This window comes from Camelina sativa, chromosome 4 (genome assembly GCF_030686135.1).
Source record: "Camelina sativa cultivar CO46 ecotype springtype chromosome 4, ASM3068613v1".
NCBI classification, from domain to species: Eukaryota; Viridiplantae; Streptophyta; class Magnoliopsida; order Brassicales; family Brassicaceae; genus Camelina; species Camelina sativa.
This window is the reverse complement of record NC_141883.1, coordinates 3,250,892-3,272,689: the sequence shown is the minus strand read 5'-3', so window position 1 is coordinate 3,272,689 and position 21,798 is coordinate 3,250,892. Positions and strand designations below refer to the sequence as shown.

Genomic DNA, 21,798 nt, shown 5'->3' with positions numbered 1-21,798 from the left:
CTAGAGTCAGTTGAATCATATATATACACATTATTTAGTCAGCATTTTATTTTTCTAACAATTTAGGGTTTTGTGAAAAAAAAACCTTAACCGCCTCTTCACCAGCGCCGCCTTGGCTCTTCTCAAAACTCCGATTTGTTCTTCTCAGGTAAGCAAGCTTCTTCGATCCTCATCCTTTCCTTTTTTTTTTTCATTTCTTCCTTCTCTAAGGTTCGTATCAAAATCCTCGTAGAAACTTTTAATCGGAATCAATTTGTTTTCATCGTGTTCGCTGTTGTGTAGAAATCTCTAATTCCGATTCAGATCTCTAGATATTGATGTTTCCGTTATCGAATCTGTTGCTCATCGCGTATTTGATTTTGATGTTTTAGAGAAGAAGAGATGTCAGTAATGGATGAATCAGGCATGTTCAAGGTTCAGCAAACCATCGGAAGTGTATTGTGTTGCAAGTGTGGTGTTCCCATGCCACCAAACGCAGCCAACATGTGTGTGAATTGTCTTCGTTCCGAAGTCGATATCACTGAAGGTTTGCAGAAGAGTATTCAGATCTTCTATTGCCCTGAGTGCACTTGTTACTTGCAGCCACCAAAGACTTGGATCAAAGCTCAGTGGGAATCTAAAGAGCTTTTGACCTTTTGTATCAAAAGGTTGAAGAATCTCAATAAAGTGAAGCTTAAGAACGCTGAATTCGTTTGGACTGAGCCTCATTCCAAGAGGATTAAGGTTAAGTTGACTGTTCAAGCTGAGGTTCTTAACGGTGCTGTTCTTGAGCAGTCTTATCCTGTTGAGTATACGGTTAGAGATAATCTGTGTGAGTCTTGCTCTAGGTTTCAGGCTAATCCTGATCAGTGGGTTGCTTCTGTTCAGCTTAGGCAGCATGTTTCTCATAGGAGGACTTTCTTTTATCTGGAACAGTTGATTCTTAGGCATGATGCTGCTTCACGAGCCATTAGGATCCAGCAGGTTGATCAGGGGATTGATTTCTTCTTTGGGAATAAAAGTCATGCTAATAGCTTTGTGGAGTTTCTTAGGAAAGTTGTCCCTATTGAGTATCGCCAGGACCAACAGCTGGTGTCTCATGATGTCAAGAGCAGTTTGTACAACTATAAGTACACTTACTCTGTTAAGATCTGTCCTGTTTGCCGTGAGGATCTTGTATGCTTGCCTTCGAAAGTTGCTAGCGGCTTGGGAAACCTTGGTCCACTTGTGGTGTGCACTAAAGTATCTGATAACATCACTCTACTTGATCCGAGAACTCTAAGGTGTGCCTTCTTGGATGCGAGACAGTACTGGAGATCTGGATTTCGATCTGCGCTCACCAGCAGACAGCTTGTGAAGTACTTTGTGTTTGATGTTGAATCGCCCGTTGGTGAGGCGACTGTTGGAGGGCAAAAGTACGCTCTATCCTATGTCCAAATAGCCCGTGAATCAGACATTGGTAAGATGTTTTATGTCCAAACCCATCTAGGACACATTCTGAAACCGGGGGATCAAGCTCTGGGCTATGACATCTATGGAGCTAATGTGAACGACAATGAAATGGAGAAATACCGTCTGAGTGTGAAGAATGGGCTTCCTGAAGCGATTCTGATCAAGAAATGTTACGAGGAGCAGAGAGAGAGGAAGCAGAAGAAACCCCGTAACTGGAAGCTCAAGTCGCTTCCAATGGAAATGGATGATTCAAGAGGCAGGGTTGATCCGGAGAAGACAGACAAGGAATACGAAGAGTTTTTGAGGGATCTTGAAGAAAACCCTGAGCTAAGGTTCAACATATCCTTGTACAAGGACAAGGATTACCAAGCTTCTGAGACTGCCTCAATGACAGATGGAGAAGGTGCACCAACTGTGCCTATTGAAGAATTGCTTGCTGATCTTGACCTCAGTGAGGAGGAAGAAGATGATGATGACGAGGAGAACATGGCCGAGTAACAACTTCCTTTCTCCGATGCTCAAAAAGGTTTTAAGTTTGATCCCAAAACTTTTCTATGGTACTCTTGTGTTTCAAGTTTTGCCTTTTAGCTATTATTTGTCCAAGTTTTGTTTTGAATGTAAGCTCAACCGTTTCTTGTTCTGGCTACTCCATGTGTTGAAAATTTCTGGCTGTTGTACTTGGTTTGAAATTTTGATTTTGGATATTCGTAATTTTTACATAACAGAAGTTAATCTAAAAGACTCTTCATTGTAAAAATTATAATAAACGCATCGGTTACACATAAACCAACATTCTGAAACCAAAACTTATAGCCCCTAAACTGTTAACCAAAATAGTAACTACCAAAATGCCAATTACACACACCATGGCATGACTATAAATCACTCACCCATAAAAAAAAAAAGAAAAAAAAAAAAGAGAAAAAAATTATTTACTTTCAGTACTGAAAAAAAAGCACTCCAAATTTAAGGAAATATTGTAAATTTAGTAGATCTTTCTTCTTCTTCTGTGCTTCAAAGTGAGAAGCTTTAGGACTAAAATTGTAGAGGAGAGGCATCAAGAAAATCTACAGCAGAGAAGAGTGTGTCTCCATCCTCCTTTTTGTCTTCTCTTGTCAGCTTTTGCCATTCTTACAGGGCTACTGTTCCATTCTGATTGCAATCTGCAACATAAAAAAATCATCAAAACTTCAGCAAAGAGGTTATATGTTTTGTAAGTCTCATAAAGTGATGAGATGAAGAATCAAAAAAATACATAGGGAAAGCGAAGGATCTTCCGCTCGTTGTGCTTGCATCGGATCGAACAGAGAGGCTTCCAGAGTATGCAATTGGTCCTGAGTATGTTATGTGACCTGAAATAGAAACTGATTCTGCTGCAGAGAAACTTGTCTCTCCAAATCTGCTCGAGGAAAGGTTATCATCTTCGTGAGAGTTTTCCACTAAGCGGTTTTGCTGATGATTCTCAGTTTCAGGCTTGTCAGGGTCGTTGCAAGTTTTGTTTGGTTCTTGAGAGGTTGTTGTAGAAGCAGTGGAAAGCTTCTCCTCTGTTTTTTCAGGCTCTGATTCGAGACCAGTGGTTTCTAAGCTTCTGTTTTCCTTGTCCTGCAGTCACACATCAGCAAGTTAGAAACTTTTGGATTAGATAACTAAAACTTCATTTGATGGTTTAGATTGATGAAATGTATTGCCTGAAGTTGAGGAGGAGAATGTTCTTCATGTCTGTTGCCATTGAGAGATTTTTGCTCATCTTCCCTTGATAGAATATCTCCCAAGGTCAACGATTCCGCTAAGACATTCTCCGATGAAACAGCCACTCCGTCCTTCAAATTCTCTTCAGATTCAACTTCAGGAGAAATTTCAGATGGATTTGAAGCAAGCATGGGCGAGTCCTTGGTTTCATCTGTCACAATCAAATGCTCTTGATCGTAATTGCTAGAACCTTCAGCATCAGCAAAATCTTCTCTTGAAGATTCTTCAGCATCTTGGACTGTCTTAGTACCATTACAAACCTCAGAAACATCAACCTTACTATTGCTGTCTTCCAAGGACTTTGTTTCTGTAGGATTCACATTTGTTTTGTCTGCTTTCTTCAATTCCTCTGAGGCACACTGGTTTGAGTTAGAGCTGGACTTTACAGAATCCTTCTCGCCAAATAAGAACTTCTCTTGAACAGGAACACCTTCATCGACACATATATTTTTGACGACATGGTAACCATTCTCCTTGTAACAAACAACAATCTCAGGTAAATCACAAGCGGTAACATTCTTGTCCATATAGAAAACTGGATCAAGTTTCTCAGGAGAATCCCCTTTAGCAGCAACACAATCATGACTAGCATCTCGAATTTGCTTCCTAGCCTCATCGGAGTCTGCACAAGAATGAGGTTCCAATATGTTTCCATCGTTCTCTTTATCCCATTCGTCGCCGCTTCTTGTATCATAGAACAACTCACAAACATTGCTGTTGGTCTTCCCATTATCCGAAATCTTTAGCTCTGCATCTTTCCAGTTCTCTTTAGGGAGTTGATGAGGCTTAGTTTCATCTTTGCAACTCTCCACCGAGTTACCAAGCGCGTGATCATTATCTGAAAACAGAAAGAACAAAATTTAATTCCATAGCATTTCAAACACCATAAAAGCATCGTAAAGCTACAAAGCAGTTAAATATCAGAAACTAAAAGACTCTATACCTGCTCTCATCGTTCAAGAGAGTAAATCTTGCATAAAGAGAAGAGTTCTTCAACAAAGCAGAGCTATATCTTCAAACACCAGCCGCGATCTACACGTCCAAGAGAATAAACTCTATCAAGCAGGATCCATAGAATGTAAGTTGCAAAGAGAGGACAAGTATAAGATTACTTCATCCTAGAGGATAGAATCTATCTATCTATCTATCTAGATAATCTCAAGGTTAGATACAGAAGCAACCTACATATGAGAGTTGTTCAACGAAGCAATGGGCCATGAAGATTGTGACAGAAACAAACCGTAAGGCAAAATTCATACATAACTTAAACATATTGGTCAGTCACACATACATGTGAAAGATTCGTTTCTTTATTTCTTCAAGTCCAAAACCGAAACCATCATGAGGTTTAAACAGATAATAAAAACAGCAAAAAGATGCAATCAACCACTACAATGACCACTTTTCCAACTTTTTGCTAATAAAAAGAAAAAGACATTTAGATAAAAAAAAAAAGCTGAAACACACACCACAATAATAACACGCAAGGAAAAAAAAATTCAAAACTAGCTTAATCTAGATTACTTGTAACTATAAGAATGATGATTTGTAGCAACAATTTGCAATCAATGATAAGGATAAAAATCATGGTTACACAAATGTGGCAAAGTTTTTAATCTAATAAGCAAGGAATGAAGAATCTTTTCACACTGTCATAAGAAAGAGAGAAATCAAAAAAGGGACAAAAAGAAGAAAGCTTTATTTTTTTTTTTCTTCTTCACAAAGCTTACACAAGCTTTTGTTTCAAAACAGCTGCAATGCAATCAAATCAATCAAATTTATAATTTTTTTTATTAACATTAGAATTTTCTCTTTCACAGGAATATCAAATAAACAATTGGAATTTGCAGAGAAAGAAGAATCTGGAACTGAAAAAAAAATCCAAGTTGGATCTAACAAAACAAAACAAATAAAAAAAAACAAAACTAGAGGAATATAAACAGATCTAACAACAAGAATCCAAATGTGAAAAAAAAAAAAAAGTCTAAACATGAATCAAAAGATAAAAACTTTAAGAAGAATCTTATCATAGAACAGTGAGGGAACAAATCACAAACTACAAAAGAAGACTTACTTGATTAGTAAAATACACAGACTCAGCCTTCTTCCTCCATTAACAAGGGAACAAAAACCCTAAGAACAGAAGATTCCGAATCACTTGTAAGAACTAAAAAAAATCAAACCTTTTGAATAGAGAAAAAAAAAAAAGCCAGATACTTTTTGGCTGTTAATAAAAAAAAAACTCGAAAACAAAGTAAAAAAGGGATGTTCAAAGGTCAATTAAAAAATCACTATGTCTGCAATAAATAAGAAGAACACAGAGAGAAGAGAAGAAAGAGAGAACAAAAACTTAATAAGTCTAGTAGTAAAAAGGGAGAGAGGGTACACAATCTCTTTCTTCTTTTAATGCCTCTCCCCTCCCCTCTTTTGGTTTTCAAACATTAAATTACAAAACCAAACCAAACCCTTTCATCATCATAATAATCGAAATTCCTCAGCCATGGAAAACAACATTTAATGCCCACCATTTTTAATTCGAAACCAAAAAAAAACAAAAATATATTAGCGGAAAAAAAATGAAAACTTTCTTGAATCATTCACTTACCTATACACTAGAACCTCTTCATTTTCTACGGAGGGAGAAAAGGAAAAAAAAAATGAAACTTTTCTAGGAAAATATTGAAAGGTCTCTTCATAATCATGAGATCATCAGCAATAATAATAAAAAAAAAAATTAAAAAATCGTACCTTTTCTCTGCCTCTGTCTCTCTATCGAGTGTATGAACTATTAGTGGAAAAGATTGAAACTTTTTTTTTTTTTTCTTGGAGAAAAGGGAAAAAAAGATTGGATTTTTTTTGGTTTTGATTTTCCCGGAAAATAAAGAGGCGGTTCAAAAGGGAGAAGAAGAAGAAGAGAAAGCTTTAGAGAGCTTTGGAGAAATCGGATCTGTGAAACGGTGTACTACTACTCCTCCTCCAAAGAGAGTATTTTTCTCTTTAAGGATTTGACTTTTTATTTTGTTTTGTTTGGAAGATTCAGGTTTATATATAATAGACAAATGAAATATATAAAGTTTTTGGGATTTATAGAGAAAACAAATAAAAAGTCAACTATCTGCCAAAAGAATTTGGTTTAAGCGGTTCATATTTTTGTCTCTTCTTCTCTTCTCTCCATTTTATTTTATTATCTGTTTTAAAAATAATTAGTTCTTCACATTGTGTTTCTTTTTTATTCTTTGATAATTTCGAATTTTGTGTGTTATTATTATTATGAGTACTTTTAGTCCTAATGGAAAGCGTTGTACAATTTGCTGTTTTTATTTTTTTTCAAACAAAAAAAAAAAAATCTTTACTTTAATATAATTATTAATGGTAGTTAGTTAGTGGTTCATATAATATCCATGAAAATGATATAGACGTGAGTTCTAAGTCACACCAATCCTTTAGTTTCTCATAAATTTCTTATTGCCACATATTTATTATATATGGTTCTTTAGATACATGTGTAAATGAAAGCAGTTAAAAAATAATAATACTGTAGTATCCAAAACCTCTGTTCTAGTGAAATATTTATTTAAAATGGTTTTTTTTTTTAATTATGTTAAAGCCTATATTATATCTAAGCTTTGTAGCCTAAACCATAGATTAAGCGACATATACAAGAACAACTAGTTTTAGTTTATTTATGCATTAAACCGAGGATGTAGATTATCTTTGTTACGGTACGTCGTCGTGTTACAACACTCGATAAACGTAGTTTTTTACTAACATTTTGTTAACTATAATTGTTTAGGGATTGGGGAAAGAGGATGATTCTCGAAGGTGAAAACCGCCACAGTTGAAGTGACGCGTGTGCACCAGATATTACCTGTGCAGGCAGCTAAAACTAATGTAATAGTATTAGATTAGTAGTACTAGTAAAAGCTTACTTCGTCGTGCTGTGTTGCGTACGTGGAAGAGGGGAGGTGTTTAGTTTTTAAAATATAGTCGCACAGAGCCACAGCTAATGAGTACCGTACGATCTGTGCGTGTGCCAGCGAGTTTATTAACTGCTCTTTTGCTTATCGACGGCTATGTTTCATTGGCTTACGCTAAAATGGCCCTACGTTTCATCTTCGTTTTAGCTAACCTATATATAATTACTATAATTTCAAAATTATTATGTTATGCATTTCCAAGGCTTGCTTAGTTTTTAATAGTACTAGTTGTAGTTGATTTCTTCTTGCGAGTGATATCTATGTAGCAATGTAATGTTTTTGATAAACCATATTTTTGGTTTCTTTTGATATATGAATATTACGGATCGAAAATATATAATCTATTTATTTTTTTATAGATTTAATATTGTAGAGTTTTTATAGGATCATCGACTAGATTAGAATAAATATGTAGCCGAATAAGCACCAGTGGTCTAATGGTAGAATAGTCCTTTGATAAGCATTGGACCCGGGTTCGAATCCTGGCTATGTGCATAAGCATGTGAGCTATAATGAAAGTAAATTGAGTTGTGGAGTCGTCGAAAATCGAGCTCTGCTGACATGGCAAGGGTGAAAAAACAAGCGATTAGGGTTTACTTTCAGGCTACGGATGCTGCCGTCGGCGGCTTCGCCAAGCCTTTCTAGGGCTTCCGAGGTCGGAGATGGTCTAGAAGTTGGTGGTTCTAATAATGAAGTGATGGGGTTGCGATCCATGGAGCAGGGAGATGGTGTAAAACCTCTGGTGGAGGAAGTGTCAGATGTTTCGGCTATGGAAGTCTCTTCGTCACTGTCGCCCGTGTCTGGGGGCCAGCACATGAAAAGATATTTCTTGCAGGTTGCTGCGAAGCAGGTTCTAACTCATCAGAAGTTGACGGTAAGGCCAAAGTTGTAGTTCCAAAGGAGGTGTTTGTTGGTGCAAAGCCGATCTGGGAAGATTTTGTGGTGGGGCGTTTTCTAAATGCTAAAGCCCCTCATGTTGGTAAAATTCACATGATTGTGAATAAAATGTGGCGGTTGGGGGATAAATCATCTCTCATTGATGTGCTTGGGGTCAATGACTCCACAGTCAAGTTCCATATTCGGCAAGAAGGCATGCGGCATCATGTTTTGAACAGGGGAATGTGGAATATTATGGATATTCCTATGATCGTTTCTAAATGGTCTCCCTTTGTGGAAGAAACTCAACCTGCAATGAAATCCATCCCTTTGTGGATTAAGCTACGGAATGTCCCGCCTACATTGTTCACTGACAAGGGACTAGGGTTTTTGGCTAGTGCAGTGGGAAAGCCTATCCGGCTTCACCCAAAAACAGAGGCATGCGAAAGTTTTAATGAAGCACAAGTATTGGTGGAGGCGGATCTAACCAAAGAATTACCCAAGGAGTTTAACTTAATGGGGGAGGAGGAAGGGGAGATTGATACAGTTGTGGTGTACTCATACCCTTGGTTGCCACCTCGGTGTAGTTGTTGTAACAAGTGGGGGCATCTGGTTTCTACATGTCGGTCAGTGAAAAGAGTTTGTCAGCTCCGGTCACAGTCGAAGTGCCTGTGCATGCAGCTGTTCCTCAACAAATGGATACCACTGTGGTGTTCACGGAGGAAAAGGACTGTAACAATGTTGAGGGAAAAGTCAATGGTACAGAGGAGGAGGGGTGGACAACTCCAAAGTCTGGCCGAAGTAGTCCAGGAAAACGTATTGGTGATCTAAATTCGGAGTCGATATCCCTTCTCTCTAACTCATATGCTGTTTTGGGGGAGGAAGAGGACATTGCAGAAATCATGATCCCATTGTGGAGAAGGAGGCAACATCCAAAGCTTGTTCTGATGTCGGGGATAAGGGTGATCCTACTCTCCCTACACAACAACTTGGTGTTTGGCCTGTGGGGAAACCTCGTGGTACTCGTCCAGAGGTAAAACTGCGGCCGTCTTTGCCTTGCCAATCAAAAACAGCCCATAAAGTCGTTTCCAACCTTCCTCCTCCGACAGATTTGAGTGGGAAGCCTCCTTTGAAACCTTAATGTCGGGTTTCTCATGGAATGTTCGTGGTTTAAATAAATGTTCAAAAAATTCCGTGATTAAGCAATGGGTAGAGGGAAGTGCTTTTCAGTTTGGATGCTTGTTGGAGACAAGAGTCAGGGAGAGTAAGGCGATGAGGTTGCAGAATCGCTTGTTTCGAGACTGGTCGGTTATGACGAATTATGAGGATAATACGCGAGTCGTATTTGGGTTCTATGGCGGGCAGACGTGTGGCTTACTCCATTCTATAAAAGTCAGCAAGTGATAACTTGCTCTGTTCGACTGCCAGAACAGGAGGAAGAGTTTTTTTGTTTATTTGTTTACGCATTAAACACGGTGGAGAAGCGTAAGGTTCTTTGGCAAGAACTAAGAGATCACTATGATTCTCCAATTGTTCAAACCAAACCCTGGATTATCCTAGGAGAATTTAATGAATTTTTGGACCTGGAAGAGCATTCCCACGTTGATGATCATCTTTTTCTTATGAATGGCATGAAAGATTTCCAGGATGTGGTCAATTATTGTTCCCTTTCGGATATGGCTTACCACGACCCCCTTTTTACATGGTGTAACAAGAGGGAGACTGGTCTGATCTCTAAAAAGCTTGATCGTGTTCTCATTAATGATGCTTGGTTGAGAACTTTTTCGCCTATGGGGTTTTTGAAGCTGGTGGCTGCTCTGATCATGTGCATTCTCGTGTCGTGTTGAGGGATGTAGCCGGTGGTTCTTTTCCACGCAAACCTTTCAAGTTTGTTAACGCATTAACTGAGATGGAGGATTTCTTACCATTTGTTGAGAGGTACTGGCGAAATACACAGCCGCTTTTTCTGTCCACTTCGACCTTGCTTCGGTTTTCAAAAAAGTTGAAAGGTTTGAAACCAACGCTTCGACAGCTAGCAAAGGAGAGATTAGGTAATCTAGTCAAGAAAACGAAAGAGGCTTATGTCACATTGTGTTAGAAACAGCAGGACAACTTGGATCACCCTACTGTCCAAGCAATGGAGGATGAAAATGTTGCCTATGCTCGATGGGATTTTTTAGCCACACATGAGGAGAAAATTTTAAAACAGAGATCTAAGCTGCATTGGTTGCAGGTGGGAGACAGAAATAATAAGATATATCATCGTGCCATCATAACTCGTAAAGCTAAAAACACCATTAAGGAGATTGCCTGTCCGGATGGTCGAAGGGCAGTGTCTGGGACTGAGATTAAGTCAGAAGCAGAGAGACATTTCAGGGAGTTCTTGCAGTTCATCCCGAGTGATTTTGAGGGAAGTACAGTGGATGAACTTGAGCTTTTATTACCTTTTAGGTGTTCAGAATTGGATACTCAATAGCTCACACGAACTATAACGGGGGCAGAAATTAAGAAGGTTTTATTTTCTATGCCGAATGACAAATTATCAGGACCCGATGGCTTTACTGCTGAATTTTATAAGTCTACGGGGGGTTGATACGCGCGGAATTTATTCTGGCAGTTCAACCTTTTTTGCTAAAGGCTTTTTGCCTAAGGGTATTAATTCTACTATTATTGCTCTCATCCCAAAGAAAACTGAGGCTCAAGAAATGAAAGATTATAGACCAATCTCCTGTTGTAATGTATTATACAAGGTTATCTCCAAGATCATTGCAAACCGACTAAAGCTAGTCCTACCAAATTTCATTTCTGGCAATCAATCGGCATTTTTCCAGGACCGGCTTCTGATTGAGAATATATTGTTAGCTACTGAACTGGTGAGGGATTACCATAAGGATTATGTTTCTAGACGGTGTGTCATCAAGATTGATATCTCGAAGGCTTCTGATTCGATTCAATGGTCTTTCTTATCTAAAGTCCTCACCGCAATGTGTTTTCCACCTACTTTTGTACAGTGGATCATGTTGTGTGTTACTACGGCTTCCTTCTCGGTACAGGTGAATGGTGAACTAGTTGGTTTTTTTAGGAGCTCTCGTGGTCTTCGTCAGGGTTGCTCCCTTTCTCCATATCTGTTTGTTATTTGTATGGAAGTTCTCACCAAACTGTTAGAAAAAGCTGCTGGTGCACGTCGTTTTGGCTATTACCCGCGTTATAAGACCATGGGACTCACCCACTTAAGTTTTGCGGATGATCTAATGCTCCTTTCAGATGGCAAGGTACGATCTGTTGAGGGTATTGTGGAGGTTTTCGATGCATTTGCTAAACTTTCTGGCTTGAAAATTAGTATGGAGAAGTCAACACTTTACTTGGTTGAGGTTCCTTTAACCACTACTGAACAAATTTCTGCTCGCTTCCCTTTTGCTCAGGGACAGTTCCCTATCCGCTATCTCGGACTACCTTTGATAACAACCAAACTTTCCACTCGGGACTTTGCACCTCTTCTTGAACAACTGCGGAAGCGTATTAATTCTTGGACTGTCCGTTACCTCTCTTTTGCGGGTCAATTAAATCTAATTTCCTCTGTTCTTTGGAGCACCTGCAACTTTTGGATGTCAGCCTACAGATTACCGAACGCTTATCTCGTGGAGATTGGTTCGCTCTGCTCTGCTTTTTTTGTGGTCTGGTGCAGAAATGAGTAGTCATAAAGCAAAGGTGTCGTGGGATTATGTGTGTAAGCCGAAAGCTGAAGGAGGTTTGGGTTTGAGATCTGTTAAAGAAGCTAATATCGTTGGCTGTTTAAAGCTGGTGTGGAGACTTGCGTCTAATGGTAGTTCCCTCTGGGTCCGTTGGGTACACCTCAATCTGTTGCAGAATCAGTCCTTCTGGTCGGTGAAAGACACTACCACTCGAGGGTCATGGCTATGGCGAAAACTATTGAAATATCGAGACAGAGCTAAGCCGCTCTGTAAGATGGACGTCGGTAATGGTCAGCGAACTTCTTTTTGGTATGACAATTGGTCTTCCATGAGTCCGCTTATTGATGTTGTGGGAGAAAGGGGAGTAATTGATATGGGGATCCCAAAACAGGGCACCTTGGCGGAAGCTTGGACTACACGTCAAAGAAGACGACATAGAACCACTCATCTTAATGATATGGAAGATGCTTTACATACTCAGTGGCTGAAACGCAGCAATACGGATGACATGCTACAGTGGAAGGGGAAAAATGATACGTACCGTTCAAGCTTCTCCACAAGGGACACATGGAATCACATTAGGACAACCTCCAATGTAGTTGTGTGGCATAAAGGTGTATGGTTTTCTCACGGGGTGCCAAAATACTTTTTTGTGTTTGGTTAGCTGCTCTAAATAAATTATCAACAGGGGATCACATGTTGCAGTGGAATAGCGGTGTGGATGGGACATGTGTTCTCTGCCAGACTAATATGGAAACTCGAAATCATCTCTTCTTTTCTTGTGGATACGCTACTGCAGTCTGGGAGGCTCTAACGAATGGACTATTCAGAACACAATATACAACCGAATGGGAAGCTCTTCTAACGTCTATCTCGAGTCAGCAACAATCAAGGGTAGAAGGTTTTCTGCGCAGATACGTCTTCCAAGTGGCCGTGTATACTACTCTTTGGCGAGAACGCAATCGTCGCAGGCATGGAGAAGCTGCCAATCCAACTCACTATCTCATTGAATGGGCCGATAAACAAGTAAAGGATCAACTGACTGCAATTGGAAAACTGGAGGATTGTCGCTACGATGAAGCATACCAACATTGGCTGAAGTCTCGAATTTGATAATTTTAGTCTGCTCTTAAGTTGGTTTTTTTGTTTCTAAAATTATTTCAAAAATGTTGCACTAGTTGTAAAAATGTTTATTTTTTTTTTGAATATAATTTAACAATATTTTTTAAAAAAATTATATGTAGCCGAAGCTCGAATTCATTATAATTTTATTCTTTTAAATTATGGCTTTGGATTCTACCGGTTTAAACTATCTCATTTGCGAATAGAAGAGTTGATATCATGATAGTTTGAGTGATATGCTATTTTATGAAAAGAAAATGAAAGGTTTTAGTTTTTAGTTTTTACAATATAGATCAAGAAGAAAACAATTTTTTTTGTCGGGGCTATAGTATGAATGCTTGTTCATATTTCAAAACTATATTATCTCCTCAAACTTTAGGTTGGGGGAGGGTTCTGGATTTTAATAAAATAAACATGACAATACTAATTAATAGGTGCATGCACTAGATCATGTCATGTGTTATTATATATTCTCTATAAAATGCGCAGAGGTCACGTTATTTTCAATTCCCCAGATTCTACGTGTTCTATATAACTTATCGGAAATTCATATATACAAGTTCCTTAGAATCGATGATTTTGTAAGTTTTTTTTTGTTAACAAAAGAATCAGCTTAAAAGAGCCAATTGGAAGAAAAATTGTTACAAACAACATGATGCGGAGATAAGTGCGCTTGGCGTGCCAAAGAACCCGCTTTAACATTTGCATTACGAGGAATATGACATAAAGAAAAAGAAAAAAACTCCTCTCGAGGAATATGATTTTGTAAGTTCTTATTTCAAAACACATAGTGCAAACTATAAAACCATAAGAAAATTATATGATATATCATGATAATACTATTGAACCACATACCAAGGTACCAAAGTGGAGGAAATGATATACTTTCCCATCTTCTTCGAGGAAAGAAGAAGAAGAAATTGAATCGAGAAAGAAGAACTCGACTTTCTTGGTCTCGAGGAAGAAGAAGAAGAGAAGAGAAGAAGAATAAACCCTAATTTCAATTTTTCCCCAAATCAATTTGGTTTTATGGGTAAAGAAAACAATTTCGGGTCTAATATTTTTAGTCGGGTTAAGCCAATCACGGTACAGTAATCGCGAATTATCAATTTTGAAACGCAAAACGTTGATTTATTACAACTTAATTAATTTTGGTTAATTAGATAGAAATAAATTAATATTGGTGGAATTGGGAAGAATATATGTTGTATAGGGGGAAATAGATAGAGCCTTAAAGTACAGGGGTACACGAGTTGAAACCCTATTTGACACGGTGAAGATTATAATTGATGCTTGATTGATGTTTTTTTTTTTGGGTGAAGATTGATGCTGATCAGTGGATGTAAATGAATGAAATGTTATTGTTTATTTTGGGTTAATCCTTCAGATTTTTTTTTCAAGTTGAACATTAATTTGTAAAAAAAAGCCTATGAAATCGAATTCAATGAGCAATATAACTTTTATGTGTATCTTCAGAGAGTTTGTACAGTCACATTCATTGGTGTTTTTAAAACTTTTATGTGTAACTTTTATATTGCGCTTTAAATTAGATTTTTGGGGTTAATATACTTTTTTTTAAGTTAAGGGTAAACTTACATAAAATAAAAGATATTTGGAGGGTTTTTTTTAATAGAAATCCCTTTAATTTTCCTTACTTTTTGCCAGATTTTCAAAACAATTTGTAAAACTTCAATTGTTTATCTAAATACAATAATTTTGATATTGGAATTTTGTGAATCTTCAGACAACGTTAGGAACCATAAAACTCAAAAAGAATTTTCAATCTAAAACTCAAGTAAAGTCAACCATGCCACTGACTAATAGAGATAAAAGTGACCCATTTCTTTTCTTTCCAAGTTCTCAAAAGTCTCTCAACTATGAAAAGAGACAAAAACAAAACTCAACTCAGCAGCTTCTGTTGATTCTACATTTATACTGTTTTTGTCTTTTCATGTTTTTATTCTTCTTCTATCTAAAATTGAACTATAAAAAGAGCTTACAGATGAATATTAATCTCAACTTAGTCAAATGAGAGATTCTGAATAAACCATAACTCAGATTTTAAATATGGATCTCACAGTTCATGTGAAATCGTTTGGCTTCCCAACACTGATGCTCTCTTCTGCCAAGAACTCTGTAATGGCCTTCCTTTGCCATCCTTTGAAGCTCCTGTAATAAAGAAAACAAAACCTTCACTCATAATCCATTTTGAAGTATCAAACAATGTTAGGAGGAGAATGAATTCAGACTTTACTTTTGGTCAAGATGAGCCAAGATCTCGCCTCCGGGGAATGCTGCTTTAGTAGCTTCAAATGCTGCCTTAATTGATTGTCTCCAATTTCCACCAATTTGATTCTCTCCAGGATTTGGTTTGGTTTGAGTTGGCTCTTCCATTGGTAATGAGTATCCAGAAAGCAAATGGCCTACCCAAATATCTTCTTTCCTGATGAACGCAGAATTAAAACAATCAGACAAAGAACTGATTCAATGTTGTGATCGCACAAAGCAGATTTCTTGACGACAACTTACAAAACTATATCCATGTGACGAGGAGCATAATGTCCACCTCCAATCCCTAAAAGAACCTTCCTCTTTCCAGTTTCACTGTTCCACCAAAAACAATCCACATTAGTTTCGATCGATACTACATTTTTTCCTTATGTCGAGGTAACGGTCAAGCTACTATAGATATACCTGTTCCAGTTCCCCACTGCATCACCGCCTCCTAGACCAAGTCCTTCCCACATTAACTGAATCACCAAACACAATTGCTATTTACTAAACACAATTGCTTATAGATATTTGCAACAACATTAACGTATGCGCAGCTCATGAAGAAAAGATATAGACTAAAATCTACTGGCAAGTGATGAGCCTCAAAATTGTTGTAATCAGTCTTGTTAACACAATGATGACTATAAAGCAAACTTTAAAACCCCAAAGAGGTATTATATAATCCACATGAACCAAAACGAAACAAGAACAGTGACCTTATTGTTTCAAAACTTTTTACACTTACAAGAGCCATGACTTGAGCTGCGTCTTGTCTCTTCCAGTATTCCTCTGTACTTCCTACATATACACAATAAGCAATGATTAATCAGAGCCTCGAATACTCAACAACCACGCTTTATCGCGTTAATCAATCTCAGAGATCAATTCAGACACATGAAAACGGCTATTTCAAGAAAGAATAGAGCTTTTCAATTCAGACAAAAGGAACAAAGCAGAGAGCTCTAACCAATCTCCAAGAACATCGTTGGCTTGTTAGTTATTGGTCCATGATGAGTGGCCTCCAATGTAATCTACATCCACACAAAGCAATTTGCATTCTCATCACCTTAAGCCAAACTTCAATTTCAATCATAAGCAAACTCATGAAGAGACACAAATACCTCAAACTCAGGAACTAAACCATGAGCTTCAGCCATTTTCTTCAAAAGACGAAACCATGGACCAATTCTAGGGTTTGGCAACGCCGCCCATCCAGGCTTCCCACCCTGAGGCGGTGATTCACCATCCTTTAGATGAAGCACTCCTACACTTACCAGCCAAAACATCCTTCAGAACAAAAATCATAAACCCAATTCGAAAGTTTGGATTTTTTACATACCAATCGGATGAACAGTTAAAGCAGGACGATTCGAAACGGCGGTGTGACGGCTGAGGAAGATGACTTCATCAATAACTTCACCTGTAGCTTCTTCCCAACGTAAATCGAGATCGTCTTCTTTAACTATAGATCCATCGTGTTGAATCACTCTCGCTTGCTTGTTTGTGAAACTCTTGATGTCCTGCAAACAGAACATAATCAGACGACGGGATAAAGGTTGAGACTTTACCGGCGGAGAAAGATTGAAACTTTACCAGCGGCAAGGTAGGTCCGGCGGTCCAACCGGGCATGGCGAGAAGCGCCGCCGCGGGATTGATCGACGCAGGATCGGACGTGGTGGCTACGATCAGTGTCACCATGTTTCGAGTTGTTACTGTAACGCGACAATTGGCGTTTAGAAGCGATTGGACAGGAGTTGTGTTTGTTCTGAATCTGTTGTTGTGCGTGTGGAGGAAGCGTATAACGTTTCGGCCGCTTATTTTCAAAATCATGAATTGAAAACTTTTTAGCTTTTTTAACTTTTGGAAAGGTGTTTTAAATAGATTTTACTTCTTTATTTTGTTTGGTCAACAAGCTAAAGCTATTACTCAGCTCGATTCGTAATCAAGTTTAAAGGAAGCAACTAAATATGAATTCGTGGTCTAGCCAAATAAACACTCAACTTTCTAGAATTTGTGAAAAAAATATGAATTTTTGGTCTAGTCAAATAAACTCTCAATTTTTATTTACTTTCAAATATAATAACAAACTTTTGATTGACTTGTCAAATCAACACGCTATTTATAAAGTTAACAGAAAATTTAAATGTCATTAACAACAAGTTTACTGTCTAGGCAAAATTTTTGAAACTAACAACACGTTTATTGTTGGGGTTAATTTATACGACATCGTTTTGAAATTCTTAGTTTTTTAAAAAATGCATCATAAATACATAAGAGAGGATTTTACCACTGAACCAATAACAACTTTCAAATATTAATGCAATATACTTGTTTTTATTATATGAGTACACGGAATTAAAAAAAGAGAAATCAGATTTTATCGACTTTACCCAAAATCAATCTTTCTCGTCCTGAACACAGATTTGAAAAAAGAGAAGAAGACCGTAAAGTCGATTTTTTATATGGTTTCAATCAAATTAATTTTCTTGAATTTCACCTACAATGTCCAAAATCTTATTCACAACATTCTTGGTGCCAATGAAAAACCATAGAAGAAAATGACTCAATCATTTTTCACGTTAAAAGAAAGGGAAAAAAGTGACAAAATTGGGATTCGGATGGTGCTGCCCAGGATCGAACTGGAGACCTTTTGCGTGTAAGGCAAACGTGATAACCACTACACCACAGCACCTGATGTCATTTATGGTCTCATTTAATGTTTAAGTATAGACTAAAAGTATCACGCACAAAATAAACCCCTTCAACTTCGAGAGCGAGCATCGGAGAAAGCAGACAGATGTTGAGTTGTTCATCGGCGTTCCAAAGAGTAGCCTTTATGCTCATGGCTCCCAAATTAAAACCTCAGCGACTCCATCAAAGTATGTACCTTCCACACTCCTGCATTTATTTCATGATTTTGCATGTTAAGAATAGATTCGTAACTAAGGGTTTTGGGAATTTTTTTGTTTGTGTAGTTGCAGAGACTGGTGCTGAACAATTGGTTAAGAAAGCTAGGACGATGACTACTGAATCCTCCATGAAAGATGCTTTCTCTACCTACGCTGATTATCTTAATAACTTCGTAAGTGATATGTTTTCCTCTTTTTTCAAATTCTCCCTACAAATCTCGATGTTGTCTGGGTCTATAATGTTAAAAAGATTGAAACTTGCGTCATGGGATTGAGTATTTTAGGGAAGGTTTGTGAGGTAGACAGTCAAAGAAGTGATCTTTCTTATTGCAACTTTGATTCTTCTGTTATTTTGAGTCGAGGGTAGGTTTTGTGTATCGTCCTGTAGTGAATTTGGAACTTTGAGTCCTTGACTATGATGAAATTGAGTATAAAGGAGATTGCTTTTATCTTTGTAGAATGAGAAACGAGAAAGAGTGGTGAAGGCAAGTCGTGATATCACAATGAATAGTAAAAAAGTTATCTTTCAGGTTCACAGGTAAAAAAATACATCAAAGCCTCTGTTGTTTTGGTTTGGTGTTTATCAAAGATTCTGATTGTTTGTTTTTGGTTTTACAATGTTATGTTATGTGGCAGACTCAGTAAAGACAACAAAGAGGAAGTTTTGGAGAAAGCAGGGAAAGATTTGGAAGCTGTGAGGGATCAACATTTTGCCCGGCTAATGAGAGAGCTGCAAGGGACTGATTTTTGGAAGCTGAGACGAGCTTATTCCCCAGGGGTCTGTAAATATATATAGATCATTGTTCTTTTGAAAACCATTTTGGCTTATGATTTTGACTGATGTGTTTTGGTTTTGGGTTACTTTACAGGTGCAAGAATATGTTGAAGCTGCAACGTTTTATAAGTTCTGTTTGTCTGGGACGCTATGTACTCTCGATGATATTAATGCAACGCTTGTACCGCTTAGTGACCCTTCTTTAGAGCCGTTGCAGATCAATATCCTTGACTATATTCTTGGGGTATTTGAGGCTCTCTTGAATTATTATGGTTACTGTTAGGGATTTTTAGCTATAGCTTGGATTTCTAAGTTGTGTTTGATTATTGATTTTTATACTTGCACAGCTAGCTGATTTGACTGGAGAGCTAATGCGAATGGCGATTGGTCGAATATCAGATGGTGAAATCGAATTTGCGCAGCGGATTTGTCAGTTTGTTAGACAGATTCATAGGGAACTTATGCTAGTTGTGCCAAAGATGGATGACAGTTACGACATGAAGTCCAAGATGGAAGTGATGCTTCAGAGTGTGATCAAAATCGAGAACGGTATGCACACATTTCATATCCGCACATTTATAGGTACCAATCAATGTTGTTTTTGTAATTCTTTATTGTTTGTTTATTATCAGCTTGCTTTAGCGTTCACGTGAGAGGATCAGAGTATATTCCACTGCTTGGAGATGATGCGCCAACATCGTACTTATTGGGAGCTGCTGATATCGAATGATTTAAAGTGAGTGTTCATCTCTCAGGACCATTTCTAGTTATTAAGGTTGGTATGTTTGTGACGAGTAGAATCATTTTTAGTATGGACTATCTTCAGAGAATTTTAGCCACTTCTTTCTTTTGAGGAACTTCAAATCTCTCTGTTGCAAGACTTTGAAAAATGAATGGTTAGAACAAAGATGTAGAATTTTTCTGTTGTTGAATGGAAAGCTTATTATAAATTAATTACATTTGGAGCTAAAGTCTAATGAATCTAGCAATACTTTATCATTCAAGTGAAATAAGCTTTTCCCGATCTTTCGCAATCCAGAAAGTACATTTTTTTTGGTTCTTGTTGTTTGTTTGTGCTTAATGGGGAAAGACACAGATTCTTATCTTATTATAATTTGACATTTGCTAGGAGAAGCCATAAATATTCTTTTGGAGGAAAATAATTAAAGTAGAGAGATTGAGTTTTTTTTATAAAAAGTCTCCTATTTTAAGATATTCATAATCTAGTTATAAATAGAGTTATATGTGTTTGTAAGCATTCTGTGAAAACAACGTTATAATCTATGACAAAATCCAAAACCACTCTTTCAAAGTTATTGGCAGAAGCTAAATTTAGCCAAGAATGTGAGGAGTTGCTGTCTTCTCTTCCTAAAGACAGAAGCTTCTTTGCAGAGTATCTCTATCAATACCAAGGGTTTTGGTACCCACCAAATCTCTTAGAAGGTGTTCTATACAGCCAGAAGCATTTTCAGGCCAGAGATTCAGACATCATCCTCGTAAGCAGTCCTAAGTCAGGTGCAACTTGGTTGAAAGCGCTTGTCTTTGCTCTGATTCACAGACATGAATTCCTAACCCCTCTAGAATCCCATCCTCTGCTCGATAACAACCCGCATTCTCTCGTGTCCTTTATCGAAGGTTTCCAGTTTCACACTCAAGATACTTCTCCTAGGATCTTCTCCACACACGTTCCTCTGAGGTCACTCCCTGAGTCCATTAAGGACTCGTCCTGTAAAGTTGTGTACTGCTGCAGGAACCCAAAAGATGCTTTTGTCTCGCTTTGGCATTTCGTGAAAAGTCTGATGCTCAAGGAGATGGTTGGATGCACAATGGAGGAAATGGTCAGTGGGTTTTGCAGAGGCTCAAGTGTTTATGGACCCTTTTGGGATCATGCATTAGAGTACTGGAAAGAGAGCCAAGAAAACCCGGACAAGGTTCTGTTTGTTATGTATGAAGAGATGAGAGAGCAGCCTCGGGATTGGGTGATGCGGATGGCTGAGTTCTTGGGATGTTCTTTTACAGAAGAAGAGATAGATAACGGAGTTTTGGACAGTATCGTAAAGCTGTGTAGTCTTGAGAATCTGAGTAAATTGGAGGTTAATGAGAAAGGCAAGCTAGTGAATGGAATGGCGACTAAGGCATTTTTTAGGAAAGGTTAGATTGCTGGATGGAGTGATACTTTAACTCCTTTATTAGCAGAGGAAATTGATAAAACCACTGACCAGAAATTAATTGGTTCTGGTTTTAGATTCTTTTGCTAAGAATCTGCTTTAGTTCAACTCATTTCTCAATGTATTGATTTAGACTTTAGTTGGTTTAACATGCATCAATACAACAAATAAGGTTGTTGAGTTATTGTAATTGACCGAACTGGTCTGTTGACAAATAAAACTGACTTAAATTTTTTTTTATAAAGTTAATAGTAAAATATTACGTTATTTAAAAAAATATTTGACTAAATAAATAGTTTGGTGTTTATTTTTTGTAATAAATAATTTTGACTAAAAAGGACGTTATTAAGTTAAAAAACAAAATTCGGTGTTTATTTTAGAGTCTCCTTCTTTCACGTGAATGATGTGTTTTGACTTTTGAGTGTGATCATTCCACCGAAAATAATATCTTGTTTATTTTAGAGTCTCCTTCTTTCATTTCACGATTTTTGTTGAAGACAAAGTGAAGATCACCTTTCATTGGTTGAAAGCACTATCACCTTTCATTGGTTGAAAGCACTGTTTTAGAAATTGATGTCGAACGGTTAGGATGGATCTAACGCTTTACCAAAAAAGTGAAGATTAAATGAGAATTAATTAGGGACTAGTTTTAAAGTTATTTTATTAAATTAGTAATAATATATATATATAGTACTAAATATACGTATAATTCTGTTTATGTTAAAAAAAAAATATTAAATAAAATATAAAACTATAGTATTGTTTTTAAAGTTATGATAAAAAAATAACTTTAAAAAAAGAATTTATGATTTTCATTAAAAATTT

The 21,798-nt window shown here is 37.4% G+C and overlaps 4 protein-coding genes, 1 long non-coding RNA gene, 1 other non-coding gene and 2 pseudogenes across 9 annotated transcripts; 5 read left to right on the top strand and 3 right to left on the bottom strand.

Annotated features, from left to right (window-relative positions):
* The first annotated feature begins 381 nt into the window (after window positions 1–381).
* Window positions 382–2,170, top strand: LOC104779702 (uncharacterized). Its single transcript, XM_010504100.3, has one exon. It carries the CDS (start codon window positions 382–384, stop codon window positions 1,927–1,929), a length of 1,548 nt encoding a protein of 515 aa, XP_010502402.1. The 3' UTR covers window positions 1,930–2,170.
* Window positions 2,160–6,438, bottom strand: LOC104783501 (uncharacterized). 3 transcript variants are annotated; one of them, XM_087509830.1, is made up of 6 exons: window positions 5,929–6,438; window positions 5,255–5,313; window positions 4,124–4,212; window positions 3,120–4,018; window positions 2,687–3,033; window positions 2,160–2,594 (listed from the first exon to the last, which is right to left on the bottom strand). In XM_087509830.1, exons 3-6 carry the CDS (start codon window positions 4,131–4,133, stop codon window positions 2,489–2,491), a joined length of 1,362 nt encoding a protein of 453 aa, XP_087365956.1. In that variant the 5' UTR covers window positions 4,134–4,212; window positions 5,255–5,313; window positions 5,929–6,438; the 3' UTR covers window positions 2,160–2,488. The 3 variants fall into 3 exon arrangements, with proteins under 3 accessions (XP_087365956.1, XP_087365957.1, XP_087365955.1); XM_087509831.1 differs by lacking the exon at window positions 5,255–5,313 and having other exon boundaries at window positions 5,929–6,395; XM_087509829.1 differs by lacking the exon at window positions 5,929–6,438 and having other exon boundaries at window positions 5,255–5,922.
* Window positions 6,003–7,471, top strand: LOC147945283 (uncharacterized). Its single transcript, XR_015596481.1, has 2 exons — window positions 6,003–6,137; window positions 6,974–7,471. It is a non-coding gene; the product is annotated as an uncharacterized LOC147945283 (long non-coding RNA).
* Window positions 7,472–7,767: 296 nt separating this feature from the next.
* On the top strand, window positions 7,768–12,838 carry LOC147945282 (uncharacterized; annotated as a pseudogene).
* A 1,830-nt stretch (window positions 12,839–14,668) lies between these two features.
* On the bottom strand, window positions 14,669–17,059 carry LOC104779701 (D-aminoacyl-tRNA deacylase). Its single transcript, XM_010504099.3, has 9 exons — window positions 16,715–17,059; window positions 16,461–16,641; window positions 16,243–16,385; window positions 16,089–16,152; window positions 15,867–15,919; window positions 15,542–15,597; window positions 15,377–15,451; window positions 15,102–15,290; window positions 14,669–15,016 (listed from the first exon to the last, which is right to left on the bottom strand). The coding sequence occupies exons 1-9, from the start codon at window positions 16,949–16,951 to the stop codon at window positions 14,929–14,931; spliced, it is 1,086 nt and encodes a 361-aa protein (XP_010502401.2). The 5' UTR covers window positions 16,952–17,059; the 3' UTR covers window positions 14,669–14,928.
* Window positions 17,060–17,609: 550 nt separating this feature from the next.
* Window positions 17,610–19,759, top strand: LOC104779700 (uncharacterized). The gene is made up of 7 exons (XM_010504098.3): window positions 17,610–18,000; window positions 18,097–18,203; window positions 18,489–18,568; window positions 18,667–18,808; window positions 18,900–19,049; window positions 19,153–19,354; window positions 19,438–19,759. Exons 1-7 carry the CDS (start codon window positions 17,919–17,921, stop codon window positions 19,533–19,535), a joined length of 861 nt encoding a protein of 286 aa, XP_010502400.1. The 5' UTR covers window positions 17,610–17,918; the 3' UTR covers window positions 19,536–19,759.
* Window positions 17,741–17,813, bottom strand: TRNAV-UAC (transfer RNA valine (anticodon UAC)). Its single transcript has one exon. It is a non-coding gene; the product is annotated as a tRNA-Val (tRNA).
* Window positions 19,760–19,959: 200 nt separating the features above from the next.
* LOC104779698 (cytosolic sulfotransferase 13 pseudogene) lies at window positions 19,960–21,217 on the top strand (annotated as a pseudogene). Its single transcript, XR_015596480.1, has one exon. The product of XR_015596480.1 is annotated as a cytosolic sulfotransferase 13 pseudogene (transcript).
* Window positions 21,218–21,798: the final 581 nt, after the last annotated feature.